Genomic DNA, 12,670 nt, shown 5'->3' with positions numbered 1-12,670 from the left:
AGCTAGAGCTGACAAGTGAAGAGTTGACAACACCTGCTAATTAATCTGCCGAAAGAAACATAACCATGCTGAAATGCAAACAGAGAGCAAAAGCACACAGAACGGATGCAAGTGACACTGAATCTGCTTTTAGCACATCAACAGCGCCTTCCCCTAATCTATTGACAAAACAGTACCTTTTACGCAATAGAGCAATGAAACATCATTTGGCAAGCCGCAATAATCAAGAAATTAACAACGCTGACTCGTCCGACTCAGAAGACCCTGATAATTCTCAACCTGTTCTGAACATTGAAGAGAGAGGAAGGAACCGGGAATTCCTCACAGGGGCACTGAGAACAGATGAACGATCGAGAGAAGATAACGATGTTCATGGACAGAGCCGACATGAGAGTGAGGATAGCAGAGCAGGGCATTTGCAACAACCATGTTCTTTTCACAACAATAGCCAAGCTGCTCCGACCATAAGCCATAGGTACACACCGCAAATCAGTCAACTACCACTAAACAATTTCAGCGGACCTGATAGACACAATAACAACGGCTATAACAACAACCTATACAATGGCTTTCCGAGTTGTCCACCAGACTGGATGCAACACCAAGCACTGATGATACAGAACGCATTGAGTTTGCCTAAGATTTCAATTGACAATTTCATAGGTGATCCTCTGAAATGGCATCAGTGGTTCATATTCTTCAAAGCAACCATTCACAACAACAGTGGCCTCTCAAACGCCCGAAAAATGACATACCTCCAAAACTCTGTAACACATAAAGCAAGAGATTCCATAAGTGGATACTCCTACAATGGGGATTACTACCATGAAGCCATCGCTGAACTGACCAGAAAATTTGGCAAACCACAGCATATTGTTGCTGCATACCTGGATCAATTAGAGAAGTGGCCAAAACTCAGATTAGACGAACCAAACTCTTGTGAGCTTCTCGTCTTTCTTGAGGAGACTTGTAAAAAGCTTCCGACTCCTCAACTTTGATGCTGATCTGAAGTCTTCAGCTGTTTTGAGGATGGCCAGAGACAAACTGAACGCTCACATGATAATCAGATGGAATCAACACACAAGAAGCCAAGGCGTGCTGCAACCTAACCTTAGGATTGTCTCCTACGCAGAGGCGTTCGAGGACATCTCCCCACAACGGAACCAGAGAACCAGACTGAACACTTTTTCTAGAGGGGGGCCACCAGATGTGTCATGTCAACTCTGCTCACAAAACCACAACCTTGGTCGTTGTACCGAATACTTGGAAAAGTCAGTGTATGACCGACAGGGTTGTGTGAGGAGGTTCAATCTCTGCCCTAACTGTCTAAGAGCTCACGAAAAGGGTCTCTGCCAATCGAAAACAGGTGCCTTGTGGAAAGATGCAATGGCTTCCATCACTCAACGCTCCATAGGACAGATGGAAGGCAACAACAACAAAATGCACAACCAATAGGGAAATGGAATCAAATCTCACAAAACAATGTCTTCAGAAACCAAACAAACCAAAACCAGTCAAGATATGGACGAAACTTTAATAATGAAAACCAAAGGCAGCAGACGAGTTAAAACTACAACTAACAGAGAGGAAACCAGAACAGACAAAGTGGATCTAACAGCAGCACTTCACACAGGGGCAACTGGAACAAAAATGGTTTTCACCCTCAGCCGATCAACGCGCAGAAAAACAACAACAGACAGCAGAGTAACAATCAGCGCACTGTATCCCAACAGCAGACAACTACTCCGCAACAAAACTGCACTTGCAGCAACAAACAGGAAACTTCATGGATCAGACCGCAGATACAATTGCAGGCGATACCAGTAACACTTTTCAACAGAGATCTTTGCATTGAAACCTACGCTTTGTTGGACAGTGGCAGTGACAACACTCAAATAAACACAGAAGGTTGCTGATGCACTTCAAGTTCAACAACCGAAAGACATAACCCTACTACTAGCTTCACTTCACGGTGAACACTCAGTTAAAACAGCAGATGTCATGATCGGCATAGGAGTTTTGTGAAGCAGTTGTCCTGTGATCAGAATCCCTGTGTACGCAACAGCAATGGAGGTGTTTCGAATGCCAAGAGTTCAAATTGAAATGTTGAATGAGATCTGCAGAGACCATTCTCTCCTCCAGAACATAAGGTTTCCAACAATCAGAGACAACCGGATCGGAATTCTTATTGGAGCAGATGCATTCACAGCAACGGTTCCCGGACAGTTCACAACAGGACCCACTGGCATCCCATACGGAGTCAACATTCTGCTTGGATGGACAGTGACAGGGTCCTTTCTTCAGAGGTACACACAGAAGAGGGTCGGACAGACAAACAGCACAAGCATAACACTTTTCAATCATATCAGAAGACGACAAGACGATCCAGATGAAGATCTTCTCCAACTCTTCTGGACAATTGAAGGAGTGAACTTCAATCAGTTTTCTTCGAAGGGACAGTCTTCAGATGACAAAGAAGCTCTGTCCATCCTCAATGATACCATAAAACACATTGGGGTGACAGATACCAGATTGAACTTCCATGGAAGAACGATATCATACTCCCTAACAACTACTTCATGGCCAAAGTTCAGTGGCACGCTCTGCAGCACAAACTGGAGAGGGACGCAAATTTGAGAGAACGCTACGAGGAAACCATCAAAAAAATATTTGGATAAGAACTACATCACAACTGCAGACCCCAGTTGCAGACACTCTGTCTGATACCTTCCCCATCACCCAGTTATCAACAAACAGAAACCAGACAAAATCCGCAGAGTCACAAATGCTGCTTCCAAATATAAGGGTATCTCACTCAATGATGCATTGCGGACAGGGCCGGATCTACTCTGCAACCTGCATGGCCTTCTTCTCCGCTTCAAACAGTACTCACTGGCAATCACAGCTGACATCGAGGCAATGTTCATGCAAATTGGCATCCAACCACAAGCCCAGAACTATCTCCGTTTTCTGTGGACAGAGAACGGCAATGAAAGGATCTTCAAATACAATCGACTCATTTTTGGAGCCACATGCTCACCTTCTTGTGCGATTTTTGTTCTGAAGAAGTGTGCAAAGGACAACAAACAAGAGCATCCAGAGGCGCACATATCAATCAAGCAGCAGTTCTGCATGAATGATTTCAAGCAGACCTACGTTTCTGAAGGGGAGGCCCGCAGAAATGCACAGGAGATCAAAACTGTTTTACATACAGGAGGATTCAAACTGACGAAGTTCCTAAGCAACAAACCAGCCGCATTAGAAAAGCTACTGGAGGAAGACAAGGCAGAATTGAAAGCCCAAAGAATCCTTGGTCAGACGTGGGACCCCAAGACTGACAAGTTGATGTTTGCAAAACCAAAGCTTCTGTACACAGGACAACAGATGACTCAAAGAAAGGTTCTTTCAATGGCAGCTTCTCTGTTCGATCCAGTTGGACTGATTTCACCCTTTGCCATCAGAATTAGATGCATTCTCCATAGAATCATTAAAGAGGGAAGAAACTGGGATCAACTTGTGTCAGAATGCTTCCAGCAGGAACTACAGGAGTGGATGGATGAGCTCAACAGCATGACTTCAATCCAAATTCCTAGAAGCATGATTCCCAACACCAATGGGACCCATCAACTTCACACGTTCACTGATGCCTCAATGAGTGCAATTGCTGCCATAGTTTATGTGAGGACAACCAACGCCGATGGATCTTGCACATCACAATACGTGATCAGCAAAACAAAGGTGGCACCGATCAAGCAGCTGAGCATTCCAAAACTGGAATTGGAAGCCGCAACACTTGGAGCAGAGCTAGCTGGGTTCTGTGAGAGCGAGATGACAACAACCATAACTCCAAAACACTTTTAGTCAGATAGCACCGCTACACTTGGATGGATACAATCCAAGCAAAGACAGAAGATGTACATTGCCAACATATTGACCAAGATTAACGAGAATACCAACCCGGACATTTGGAGACACATCTCTGGAAAGATGAATACCGCTGACCACGGTACACGAGGCCTCACCCCATCAGACATACCAAATCTGTGGCTTCAACCACCAGGCTGTCTAAGCACACCTCTAGAGTCCTGGAAATTTGCAGAGGACAGTGATCCCCACATATGCGCTACACAACCGACACAACTTCAGACGCCGGTCATTGAGGTTGAAAAATTTTCAACATGGAGCCGACTACTCAACTCTACTAGAATGGTGTTCCAGGCAACAAGACGCTTCAATGCAAAACTCCGAACGTGAAGACAAAACGAATCACCTGGGAACTCCAACACTGACAATTTTGCATCAGATGAGAACGGGGCAAGAAACTACCTCATCAAAATGTCCCAAAATGAGTTTTTCTCAGGAACAATTTCTCCACTGTTGAAGGGAAGCAATCTCGAGAAAGGAGACAAGCTGATGCCCTTCACTCCCTTTCTACATGACATCGGTCTCTTGAGAGTAAGAGGAAGACTCAACAAGGCACCTCTAACCTACAGTGCGAAACATCCTCTCGTTCTCCATAGCAGGAGCAGAAATGCAAGGCTGTTGGTTGAAAAGGTGCACCATGATTGTGGCCGTCAGGGCGTGGAACATGTGAAGGCTCACCTGCAACAGACTTTCCTGATGATTGGTTTGAGAAAGGCGCAGGGTAGTCTGGGGAAATACTGTTTCATTTGTAGACGATGGAGGGCAAACAATGTGAGACCGAAGATGGCCGACTTGCCTGAATTCAGATTCCCAGATGTAATCAAGCAGTACCCCTTCGTCAACACAGGAATGGACATGTTTGGACCATTCTACATTGAGGACAAGAGAGTGGGCACCCAGATGCACTACGTCTGCTTGTTCACATGCCTGGTCACCAGAGCTGTCCACCTAGAGGTGTGCCATGTCCTCTCAACCGATTCTCTTCTCATGACCATCCGCAGATTTGTATCACGACGTGGATACCCTGACCTCATTGTGAGTGACAATGGCAAAAACTTCATTGGAGCCAACCAAGCAATGAAGTTGAAGTTCAGGAGAATCTACAAGCCAGACAACGAGTACATAAGACTGCAATTGGCTCAACAGAACATTCAGTGGACTTTCAATCCTTATTTAGCACCACACTTCGGAGGAGTCTGGGAGAGGCCGATACAGACCGCGAAGAGGACTCTACTAATAGTGCTGGGCAGTCGGAAACTAACACTCTCGGTTTTCCAGACAGTTGTGGCAGAGGCCGAGGCAATTTTTGAACTCCAGGCCATTAACTCATGTGGACTGCAGCATCTCAGATGAGGGACCACTTACTCCGAATCACTTCCTCCTTTGCAGACCTCAAATGTGTTTGACACCTCTTGTGAACAGCAACCAGCGGTTCTCCACTAAGGATTTCAAGTTGACGCAGACACTACTTGATCACTACTGGAGCACTACTGGTGCTGAAGGAATGTGTTCCTGAGCTCCACAAAAGAACGAAGTGGCAAAGATCAAATGATGAGCTGGATGAAGGTGACATTGTGTGGGTGCTCAAGGACTTTACACCCAGAGGCATCTGGTCTCTCGGAAGGATTGTGCAAGCACACAGAGCTTCAGACGGAATAGCCAGGTGCTTCGACATCCAGACGTCTTCTGGAATGGTACAGAGAACAGCAGTAACCCTAAGCCGTGTATTCCCGCAATTGTCAGGTGCGCCGCAGGGTCACTGAAACAAGTTCATTGAAACACACACACACACACACACACACACACACACACACACACACACACAAAACTCAATATCAGAAAGAAAACTTTTTGTGCTTTATTTTATTGTGTTTACATTTTCATTTCAAATGTTGCCTTTGTTGCCGGGAGTGTAAAGGAACCAAGTTCCCTTATATTTTACCCCCCACGCCCTCATTTTCCCTCCCCCTACCTACACTTTAGTCCTCCATAACCTTTTCATTTCCTGATTTCCATTCCCCCAACCTATTTTCGTTGAAGCTTTTTTTATGTTGATTTTATTAAAGAAGTCAGAAGTGTTTGACGTTCACTTTCAATACTATTTATAGTAAGGGATTTCCCGCTTTTGACCATAACTTGTGTGCCAATGGCGTGAATAATAATGTATTTTTAGAGCTTGATTTGCTACCATGGTTGCGACTTTCAGAAATACAAATATTAATGAAGAAGTTTTCTTGGTATGCAAGACTTAGACCGAAGAGCATAAACAATTCCAAATTAGGAAACTTTAAAATTAGACTTTAAAATTTAAAGGGGCAAGTGAAGCCATTAAGTACAAGATATAACGTGAAATTTAAGTTGCAAGAATGAAAGTGCAAAAATGGCACGCACATGTGTACCGAATTTCCTCCCCGCAAAAAAAACCAATTGATTTTTGTTTATTTACAGAATATATTAGTGAATTGTTAATATATGTAAATTGTTTGTAAATTCTTAATTATGATGAGATCATTAGTTGAGTTTTAATTAACCATCTGAGCCGTGATTATGACAGGTCTCTTTTCTAAGAAGAAATAATGCATTATGCAAACTCATAAAATTTTAACGAAACTTTTTGATGCACAATTATTTGTTGTTGTTGTTCTAGTTGTTGTTGTTGTCTTTTCACTTGATCCCAATAATGTTAGATCTCATTGGCTGTATAATGCCGAAAACTGAAAAGTTTTGGTTGTTTTTGTCATTTTTTCGAAAAGAGCTGGTGATTTTTGTGATATATCTTTTATTAGAGTTCCTTTTCTCGGATTACATGCCTCATCAGTTCTTTCTCCAATATAGCGCAATCGGACATTTTCATATCAAACTTATTGGTTTCGACCACTTTGACAGTAGGTTTAGTTACTGACATTTGTAACTTACAATTGTAAAAACTATTGTGACTTTGCTCGGAAAAGTTTTTCCTTATTTTTGCGTTTTCATAGTTTTAGGAATGATATGTCTCATCAACATCTGACGAGGCTAAAATCCGTCAATCTGTTTGATCTGTAAGAGTCAAGAGAGGTGGTAGCCGATCGTTTTTTGATTCTTTTTCGAATTTAATGGTTGCTGTATTACTATTTTTCACCAAAAATGAGGAAATAGCTTTTTGAAATTCGTTTTTTTTATTTCTCTTGTGTTTTTGGTTTATGACTGGTGCAATACCATAGCCTTTTTTTAAAATGAATTTGTTGTCGAGGCCCATTCTTAGTCCAATTCATTGAACTGTATTTCAGTCCTCCTGCTACGCTTTATTAATTCGCCCTTTCCATTGATGTCTTTTGAGATCTTCATTCTCAGTGGCTTCTACGGCAGTGCTCCTTAGTTAGTAAAAAAATTGAAAAAAAAAACAATATAATGAAACAAACGTAGTTAAATTTCGAGAAACAAATCATTGAAAATAAAATTGCTGGCAGCCCATTCAGAAAAGATCAAGCAAGATTGGCTTTATACAAGCTCCCACAATTAATCACAATAGAATTATGTTTGAATAAACGTTTAATCAAAGACAGTTTGCGAGAAATAAAGATGAAAAGAATAAAACTAACCCATTTCAAACAAAGCAATTTTTTTACCAAATGAGTGCAGTTTTTTACCATTTAAGTGAATGTGAAGAACTTACAACAAGCATTTCGCCAATCGATGCACATTATAGTACAAAAAGTTATTACCCCAATGAGCAATATCAGCACTACAGATAAACTGTCACAATAGTCGTAACTCTTCACAAAGCTTCCTTAACGACAAAACACGAAGAGAATCGCAGCTAGGAGAAAGTATGAAAAAGGCCTCTAGTAAAACAAACAACAGTACAAGAAATAGGAACCACAGACGGTGGTGATAGGTTCAGTTGAATTATAGAGATTGGAGGTTTAATCACACTCAAGGAAATGCGATCAAGTAATGTTAATGGCAATATGGACCGTAAGTACACGTTCCAAGAGACATTTAAATGGGCTCGACTCTTCTTGCTCGAAACATCAAAACGCGCAAAACATTTACCATCTACACAAGCCATTTGCCTGTCATAGGTAAAACAGACGTGTGAGTTCGAACATCAGTTATCGCAAAAACTTGAGCCAGAAAGCATTTAACACTGTTTTCTCTGCATGTGCGAAGAGAATCTATGATACCGTCAAAAGCGATTTACGAGAAGATTGTTGCCCACAAGGTTTAACTACAAAGAAAACGTGACTGTTATTATAAAGAACGTAGCATAAAATGCTGACAATTGACGGTGCATTTTCATTGAAGCCCTCGATCATTTCGAGGGCAATGAAAATTTGTTTTGCAATGATTTTGACAAACTAGGTTTCTCAGTGGCATCTCCAGCGTTGGAGGAGGTCTTGTAATCTTCCGATTTTTTCAATTGATTAAGTGTCTTTTCAATTGATTAATTTTTTCAATTGAATAAATTTGTGTCACTGAATAAACACAAAAAACTCAATGCAGAGCTGAATACAAAAGCTTAGTTAGATTTGCCAAGATCAAAAGAAGAGACAAAAAACATTTGTTTTGTCATCGTACATCATTGTGAGAGAGAACGAGAAAAGTAGACATGAAAGCGCTTTTGCTAAGCAAGAAACTAATTTCAGTTGCGGAATTTTAACTTAGTTTTTAATTTTTGGCTTAAATTTATGGTTTATCGTGATTTCTTTAGTTATAGTAAATATAAAGTGCCCGTTTAATAGCCTTTTTGACCAGCTGAAACAAATATTTAAGACTTTAAGATGCAATCTTCATCTTTTTTTGTGACATTGCTTTGTCGGCGCTTTTTTCAGCAATTTTGTAATTCTTCTTGCTTCTTTATTGCAATTGTGTCAATTTTCAAGTGGAACGTAGTTGTTTTGGGGGTTTTAAGGTTTTTGTTTTATTTTTTTTTAAATTCCTGTTGATTTTTTGTCCATTTTGTCTATTTCTTTAAATATGGAGTGTTTCTTTGAATAGTCTTTTCCTTCACAATCTTACGCTGTATCACTTAAAAAAACCGTTTTCATTTAAATAAAACACAAATTTGTAATTTTTGCTAGACTTTTAATTCTTCCATTTTTTGCATTATGTGTCTCCCTGGAGGCTATTAGTTGATGGCCTGAATGAATGGAGAGCAATATAAGCAAGACAACTAGACTGTCACAATTATCATACGAAAGCATTAGGTTTTCCTTTTAGATTAGTAAAAGTAAACGTATTTTTACATGAAGCTTCCTTGACGACAAAACGCAAAGAGAACTGGAGCTAGGACAAAGTATGAAAAAATCCTCCAGCAAAAGAAACAACTCTGCAACAGGAACCACAGACGGTGATGCTAGGGTCAGTTGAATTATAGAGATTGGAAGTAAAACCCTTGTCGCAAAAACTTGGACTCTGGAAGAGCCAAAACGCATTAAGAATAGTTTTGCCTGTGCGAAGAGGATCTATTATATCGTCAAAAAACGATTGAGATAAATTTGTTGCTCATCAGACTTAACTACAAAGGAAACTTGACTGTTGTAGAAAAACGTAGCATAAAATGCTGACAAATGACGGTGCAGTTTCCTTGAAGCCCTCGATCATTTTGAAGGCAGTGAAAATTTGTTCTGCAATGATGATGACAAAATGGGTTTCTCAGTGGCATCTCCAGCGTTGGAGGAGGTCTTGTAATCTTCCCAATTTTTCAATTGATTAAGTGTCACTGAATAAACACAAAAAACTCAATGCAGAGCTGAATACAAAAGCTTAGTTACATTTGCCAAAGCCAGAAGAAGAGACATAAAACAATTGGTTTTTCTTCGTACATCATTGTCAGAGAGAACGAGAAAAGTAGACGTGAAAGAGCTTTTTCTAAGCAGGAAACTAATTTCAGTTGTGGAATTTTAACTTCGTTTTTAATTGTTGGCTTAAATTTATGGTTTATCGTGGTTTCTTTGGTTGTAGTAAATACAAAGTGCCCGTTCAAAAGCCTTTTTGACCAGTAAAAGCCAATTTTTAAGACTCTTTTTAAAGATTTATTTTGAAATACTTATTTCATCTTTTTTTTTACTTTGCTTTGTCCATCGCATTCTTCTTACTTACTTATTGCATTTGTGTCAGTTTCAAGTTGAACGTGGTTGCTTTTGGTTTTTTGAGGTCTTTGTTTTATTTGCCATTTGTTTTACCTCCTGTTGGTTGTTGTCCACTTTGTCTATTTTTATACGTTGAGTGATTTTTTGAATAGTGTTTTCCTCCACAATCACAAGCTGTATCAATTAAAAAAACCGTTTTCATTTAATAAAAATACAAATTTGTACTTTTTTGTTAGATTTTTAATTCTTCCATTTTTTTTGTTCGGTGTCTCCCTGGCGGCTATTAGTTGAGTGGCTGACTGAGTAGTGAGCAGGATCAGCACTGCAACTAAATTGCCACAAATGTTGTACAAAAGCATTAGGTTTTCGTTTTAGGTTCGTAAATGTAGACGTATTTCTACAAGAAGCTTCCTTGACGACAAATTGCGAAGAGAACCGGAGCTCTAGGACAAAGTATGAAAAAGGCCTCTAGCAAAACAAACAACACTACAATAAATAGGAACCAAGGAAGGTGGTGCTAGGGTCAGTTTAAATATAGAGATTGGAGGTTAAATTTTTGTCGCAAAAACTTGCACGCTGGAAGAGCCAAAACGCTTTAAGAATGGTTTTCTCTGCATATGCAAAGAGGATCTGTGATACCGTAAAAAAACAAATAACGAAAAAATTGTTGCTTACCAGATTTAACTACAAAGAAAACGTGACTGTTTTAAAAAAGAAGGTAACATAAAATGTGACAATTGACGGCGCATTTTCATTGAAGCTCTCGATCTTTTCGAGGGCAATGAGTATTTGTTTTGCAATGATTTTGACAAACTAGGTGTCCCAGTTGCATCTCCAGCTTTAATTGAGGTCTCTAATCTTCCGCTTTTTTTCAATTGATTAAGTGTCACTGAATAAACACAAAAAATCAATTCAAGCTGAAAAAAAAAGCTAAGTTAAATTTGCACAAAGTTAAAAGAAGAGACATAAAACAATTGTTTTGTCTTCGTACATCAATTTGAGAGAGAACGCGAAAACTAGCCGTGAAAGAGCTTTTGATATGCAAGAAACTATTTTTAGCTGCGGCACTTCAACGCAGTTTTCAATTGTTGGCTTAAATTTATGGTTTATTGTGGTTTCTTTAGTTGTAGTAAATAAATCTTTTTGATCAGTAAAAGCAAATATTTAAGAATCTTCTTAAATATTTAATTTGAAAAGTTTGATTTATATTTTTTATTAATGTGCCTTGTCGGTCGTATTCTTCTGTGTATTTTTCTTACTTATTTTTTGCATTTGTGTCAGTTTTTAAGTTGAACGCAGTTTTTTGGATTTTTTTGAGGTCTTTGTTTCACTTGCTAATTTTTTTATTCCTGTTTATTGTTGTCCATTTTCTCTTTTTTGATATTGAGCGCTTTTTCAAATGTTTTTTTTTTGCTCCACAATCTTAAGCTGTAATACTTAGAAAGGCCGTTTCCATTTAATAAAAAAAAACAATTTTGCAATTTTTCCTAGATTTAAAAGGTCTCTAGCAAAACAAAAAATTCTACAAGAAATAGGAGGCACAGATGATGGTGCTAGGGTCAGTTGAATTATAGAGATTGGAAATTAAATCCCACTCAAGGAAATGCGATCAAGTGAAGTTAATGCCAATATGAGTCGTAAGTACACGTGAGACATTTTATTGGTCTTGTGTCTTCTTTCTCGAAACATAAAAATGCAGGAAACATTTACCATCTACACAAGCCATTTGCCTGTCAGCTAAAACAAATGTGTGAGTTCGAACATCAGTTCTTGCACAAATTGCACGCTGGAGGAGCCAAAAAGCATTAAGCATAGTTATCTCTGCATGTGCGAAAAGGATCTATGATACCGTCAAAAAACGATTTACGAGAAGATTGTTGCCCACAATATTCAACTATAAAGAAAAAGTTACTGTTGTAAGAAGGAACGTAACAAAAAATACTGACAAATGACGCTGCATTTTCATTGCATTTTCATTCGAGGGCAATGAAAATTTGTTTTGCAACGATGTTGACAAAATGGGTTTCTCAGTGGCATCTCCAGCGTTGGAGGAGGTCTTGTAATCTTCCACTATTTTCAACTGATTAAGTGTCACTGAATAAACACAAAAAAAATCAAAGCAGAGCTGAATACAAAGCTTAGTTAGAATTGCCAAGATCAAAAGAAGAGACAAAAAACAATTGTTTTGTCTGCCTACATCGTTGTGAGAGAGAACGAGAAAAGTAGACGTGGAAGAGCTTTTGCTAAGCAAAAAACTAATTTCAGTTGCGGAACTTTAACTTAGTTTTCAATTGTTCGCTTAAATATATGGTTTGTCGTGGTCTTTGTAGTTATAGTAATTATGAAAAGCCCGTTTAATAGCCTTTTTTGACCAGTTGAAGCAAATATATAAGACTTTAAGATGCAATCTTCATCTTTCATTGTAAACATTGCTTTGTCGGTCGCTTTTTCAGCAATTTTGGTTTTCTTCAGACATCTTTATTGCATTTGTGTCAGTTTTCAATTTGAACGTAACTGTTTCGGGGTTTTTGAGGTCTTTGTTTTATTTGCTATTTGTTTTACTTCCTGCTAACTGTTGTCAATTTTTCCTATTTTTTTACATTTTGAGTGCTTTCTTGAATAGTCTTTTTTTCACAACCTTAGGCTGTATCGCTTAAAAACAGCCTTTTTTT

General features: G+C 39.2%; 2 protein-coding genes across 2 annotated transcripts; both read left to right on the top strand.

Annotated features, from left to right (window-relative positions):
• Nucleotides 1–1,029: 1,029 nt before the first annotated feature.
• Nucleotides 1,030–3,861, top strand: LOC142356739 (uncharacterized). The gene is made up of 3 exons (XM_075408540.1): nt 1,030–1,426; nt 2,066–2,596; nt 2,837–3,861. Exons 1-3 carry the CDS (start codon nt 1,030–1,032, stop codon nt 3,859–3,861), a joined length of 1,953 nt encoding a protein of 650 aa, XP_075264655.1.
• A 474-nt stretch (nt 3,862–4,335) lies between these two features.
• On the top strand, nt 4,336–5,667 carry LOC142356738 (uncharacterized; the record flags this gene model as incomplete). Its single annotated transcript, XM_075408539.1, has 2 exons — nt 4,336–5,223; nt 5,514–5,667. Coding segments are annotated over exons 1-2 (1,042 nt in total), but the record flags the coding sequence as incomplete, so codon positions are not given.
• Between the last annotated feature and the right edge of the window lie 7,003 nt (nt 5,668–12,670).

The sequence above is a fragment of the Convolutriloba macropyga genome, unplaced genomic scaffold, assembly GCF_964194025.1.
Source record: "Convolutriloba macropyga unplaced genomic scaffold, txConMacr16.3 SCAFFOLD_4053, whole genome shotgun sequence".
Taxonomy (NCBI): domain Eukaryota; kingdom Metazoa; phylum Xenacoelomorpha; order Acoela; family Convolutidae; genus Convolutriloba; species Convolutriloba macropyga.
This window is presented reverse-complemented; position numbering and strand designations above follow the sequence as displayed.

Bases quoted from the DNA above. Each gene is read 5' to 3' on its own strand.
- LOC142356739 (XM_075408540.1), top strand. From the start codon at position 1,030: ATGGCCAGAGACAAACTGAACGCTCACATGATAATCAGATGGAATCAA. The intron at 1,427-2,065 runs GCAACAACAACA...TGTACGCAACAG, and splicing joins CTCCATAGGACAGATGGAAG to CAATGGAGGTGTTTCGAATG. The intron at 2,597-2,836 runs GCACGCTCTGCA...CATTGCGGACAG, and splicing joins TTCATGGCCAAAGTTCAGTG to GGCCGGATCTACTCTGCAAC.